This window comes from Sceloporus undulatus, chromosome 10 (genome assembly GCF_019175285.1).
Source record: "Sceloporus undulatus isolate JIND9_A2432 ecotype Alabama chromosome 10, SceUnd_v1.1, whole genome shotgun sequence".
NCBI lineage: Eukaryota > Metazoa > Chordata > Lepidosauria > Squamata > Phrynosomatidae > Sceloporus > Sceloporus undulatus.
The window spans coordinates 15418059-15421162 of record NC_056531.1 but is presented as its reverse complement, the minus strand read 5'-3'; the positions used below and the strand labels follow the sequence as shown (position 1 = coordinate 15421162).

The 3104-nt window shown below is 50.7% G+C and overlaps 1 protein-coding gene across 1 annotated transcript in view; it reads left to right on the top strand.

Moving 5' to 3' along the window:
• PLPPR3 (phospholipid phosphatase related 3) overlaps positions 1-1981 on the top strand; it is a 14479-nt gene extending 12498 nt beyond the window's left edge. Inside the window, exon 7 of the mRNA XM_042442025.1 lies at positions 668-1981. Coding sequence (XP_042297959.1) covers positions 668-1981 — 1314 coding nt within the window. The remainder of the gene's footprint in view (positions 1-667) is intronic.
• The last annotated feature ends 1123 nt before the right edge of the window (positions 1982-3104 follow it).

Genomic DNA, 3104 nt, shown 5'->3' with positions numbered 1-3104 from the left:
CTCCAGGAAGGTCTCAGGGACAGGAAAGAAATCTTTGTGGATCTGCTGAAGTTGCCCAGCTGGTGTGATTTTAAGAGCAATGCGCAAAGGCTGTGACTCTGATTTGGCCCCCAGAATGCACCGTTTTAAAATACAAATGAGGGGGAAAATTTGAGTGCTCAGCACTGTGTGTCCTGGGCTTTCCTTGCAGATCTCCTGGAGGATCCCTCTCCATCCTCCTCATATGCTCCAGTCTGTTTCTCCTTCCGGCTCCCCTTTTAACCTCCCTAGCCTCTGTGTCTTTTAATAATTTTAAAAACTGGTTTGGATGAATGGGTAAAAATGTGCCTTAATGACACTGCTGCACCTTTCCTCTGCTTGTGGAATGAATTCTGTTGTTGTGGTCTGCCTCCAAGTCATTTTTGACATATGGCAACTCACAGGTGACTCTATCATAGGGTTTTCTTGGCAAGTTTCTTCAGAGGGGATTTGCCATTGCCATCTTCTGAGTGGGGATTTGAACCCTGGTCTCCAGAGTTGCAGTCCAACACTCAAACCATACACCATGTACTCTCTGAACTATACAGTTATTTGTTTCAAATAGGATCACCAGGAATGTGTGGTTGGTAAGTTCTTAAGCTCTGTAGACTATATAACAGCTGCCTCCTCTTGCTTTTTTCACACATAGGCATACCATGCGGTGGGCAATTTCCAAGCCCTGACCAAGAAGGCACCATCCAATCCCCCCGCCAAGGATGCGCTGAGAGCCCTGACCCAACGTGGCCATGACTCGGTGTACCACCAAAACAAGTCGGTTAGCACAGATGAGCTCAACCCACACCAGACCCACCTGGAAGGCATGAACCGGCAGGTTCAACGTGAGAAAAACTCTCTGGGAAGCCTCAAACGGGCCAGTGTTGACGTGGACCTCTTGGCACCCCGTAGCCCCATGGGCAAGGAAAACATGGTCACCTTCAGCAATACTTTGCCCCGGGTCAACACGCCCTCCATGGATGACCCGGCCCGCCGCCACATGACCATCCACGTCCCTGTGGATGCCTCCCGATCCAAACAGTTGATCACTGAATGGAAGCAGAAATCAGTGGAAGGCCGCGGGATGACCTTAGCTGAGGAAGTTGCCCGGCGTGTCGGCTCTGATTTCTTGGTGGGAGACGAGGAGGAGCACATCCTGCCATCCTTGTACCCCACGGTCCAGGCCCGAACAACTGAGCGGGCCTCCATGGGTCCCCGTGTCCTCATCCAGCCAAGACCAGGGGCGACACAGCTGGTCCACATACCTGAGGAAAGCCAAGGAAACACCAGCGCCAACATTTCTCCCAAAAGCAGCTCCGCTGTACGGGCCAAGTGGATGATGATGGCAGAGAAAGGGGCCGCCCAACGCGTCGCCAACCCGCCCCGGCTCATGCAGGTCATTGCCATATCCAAGCAGCCAGGCATGGTGTCAGTGACCCCGAAGCACTCCGAGACATCCTCTTCCTCCACCAGCTCCGATTCCTCCCAATATCGCTCCCCATCTGAAAGAGATAGTTCCAGTGTGGTCACCATCGATGCTCATGCTCCGCACCACCCCATTGTACACCTGTCATCTGGGAATGGACCCTGGGAATGGAAAGCCACCCAGAAGCCCTCCGATGGGCAAGACACGTATGAGCTCAACGAGATGGGCAAGGATTACCGGGGTTTCCGGCCAGCCAAGAGTGCCGGTGTGTCCCCTGGCTCTTCTGTTAGCGATATCGAACAGGATGAATCCCGCTATGGTAGTGTGGCCACCATCAATGTGGCCGCTGGGGTGGGTGCAGCGGCTGTCATGGTATCAGCGGAGAGCATCCCCGTCATGGAGAATGTGCTGGGTGCCGCCAGCCGAGAATTGACACTCCGGAGAAAGCCAAGCAGTCTGACCGTGGCTGAAAAGGAAGGACAGGCGGAGGATACCGAGAACATCTACAAGAAGATGCAAGCCAACCGGCGATTTAAGGAATAATGTTGCCCGCTGAGTTCTGAGCCTACACCGCCCTGGACCAATCTGGGCTGGAAAATGTGATTCTCCCACAAAGAAGAAATTGATCTAAGATTGTGGGTTGTCATGGTGCTCTCATACACACAAGTGTACGTCTCAAAATCAAGTTGTCCATTGACCGTGAACTGTTCAGCAGCAACTGGCAGATCCAACAATGAAAATGAACCCGAGACAGATCATCTGGGAGGCGCTTTTTGGAAGTAACGTTGCTGCTTGGTTTTCCCAGTGGATCTGAAACAAAAACAGTGGCTGATGGGGATTTACAGACCAGCAACATATTTGCAACACTCGATTGTAAAACTAAGGAGGGTGGTTCATGGGTGGGAATTATAGATAGAAAGAATCCAGGGTTCCCCTCAAACCCCAAGAATGTAATTGTCAACATACAGGAGCAAGGAATTATCTCTGTAATATCCAAGATGGGAGAAAGTATCATGCTGGATGAGGGGGGTTTACTTTTGAAGGATATGTCCTGAATTGACTGTAGAGAGGGAAGTTTCTTTATCCTGGGGCAAAAAAGGGAAATGCGTAAATAGCAGACAGAGGAAAGAAGTGGGGATAGAAATGTACGGTGGCCTTTTTCAAGCCCTTATGGGGGACATGTCCTGAAAAGCTGTCCCATCTTTCTGTCCTTATGGATTTTACGTGGAAGAAAAAGAAGCCAGTGTGGAGTGCAGGAGGGTTATACTTCTATCGATAAGGAATTGGAGTTGCATGGGGGGAGAAAATGGGGGAGACCCTTGACTTTCTCATAGTAGTCCCTCCAGGACAGTCACAATGGGAGAAAAGTCCTTTTCTGTTGCTCTTGTATCTCAAGTGCTGTTGTGTCCAATATTTCTGCCCTGTTGGCTGAAGGATTCTAGAAGTTGTAGTCCAAGAAAGCAACTTTCCCAAGGTGAGGGTCAACCAGGTCTCCTCTGAGCATCTCAGAAACACAAAGTGGCTCCCAAGTTTGGTGTCCACAGACTTACAAATGGCTTTCGTTGGTCCCCAGACTGGCCGCGGGCATCACAGCCACATCTCACAAGCAGCTACACAAAACCTCAACACAAAGGAGTGTGTCTCCTTTGTGCAACAAAACTCACCG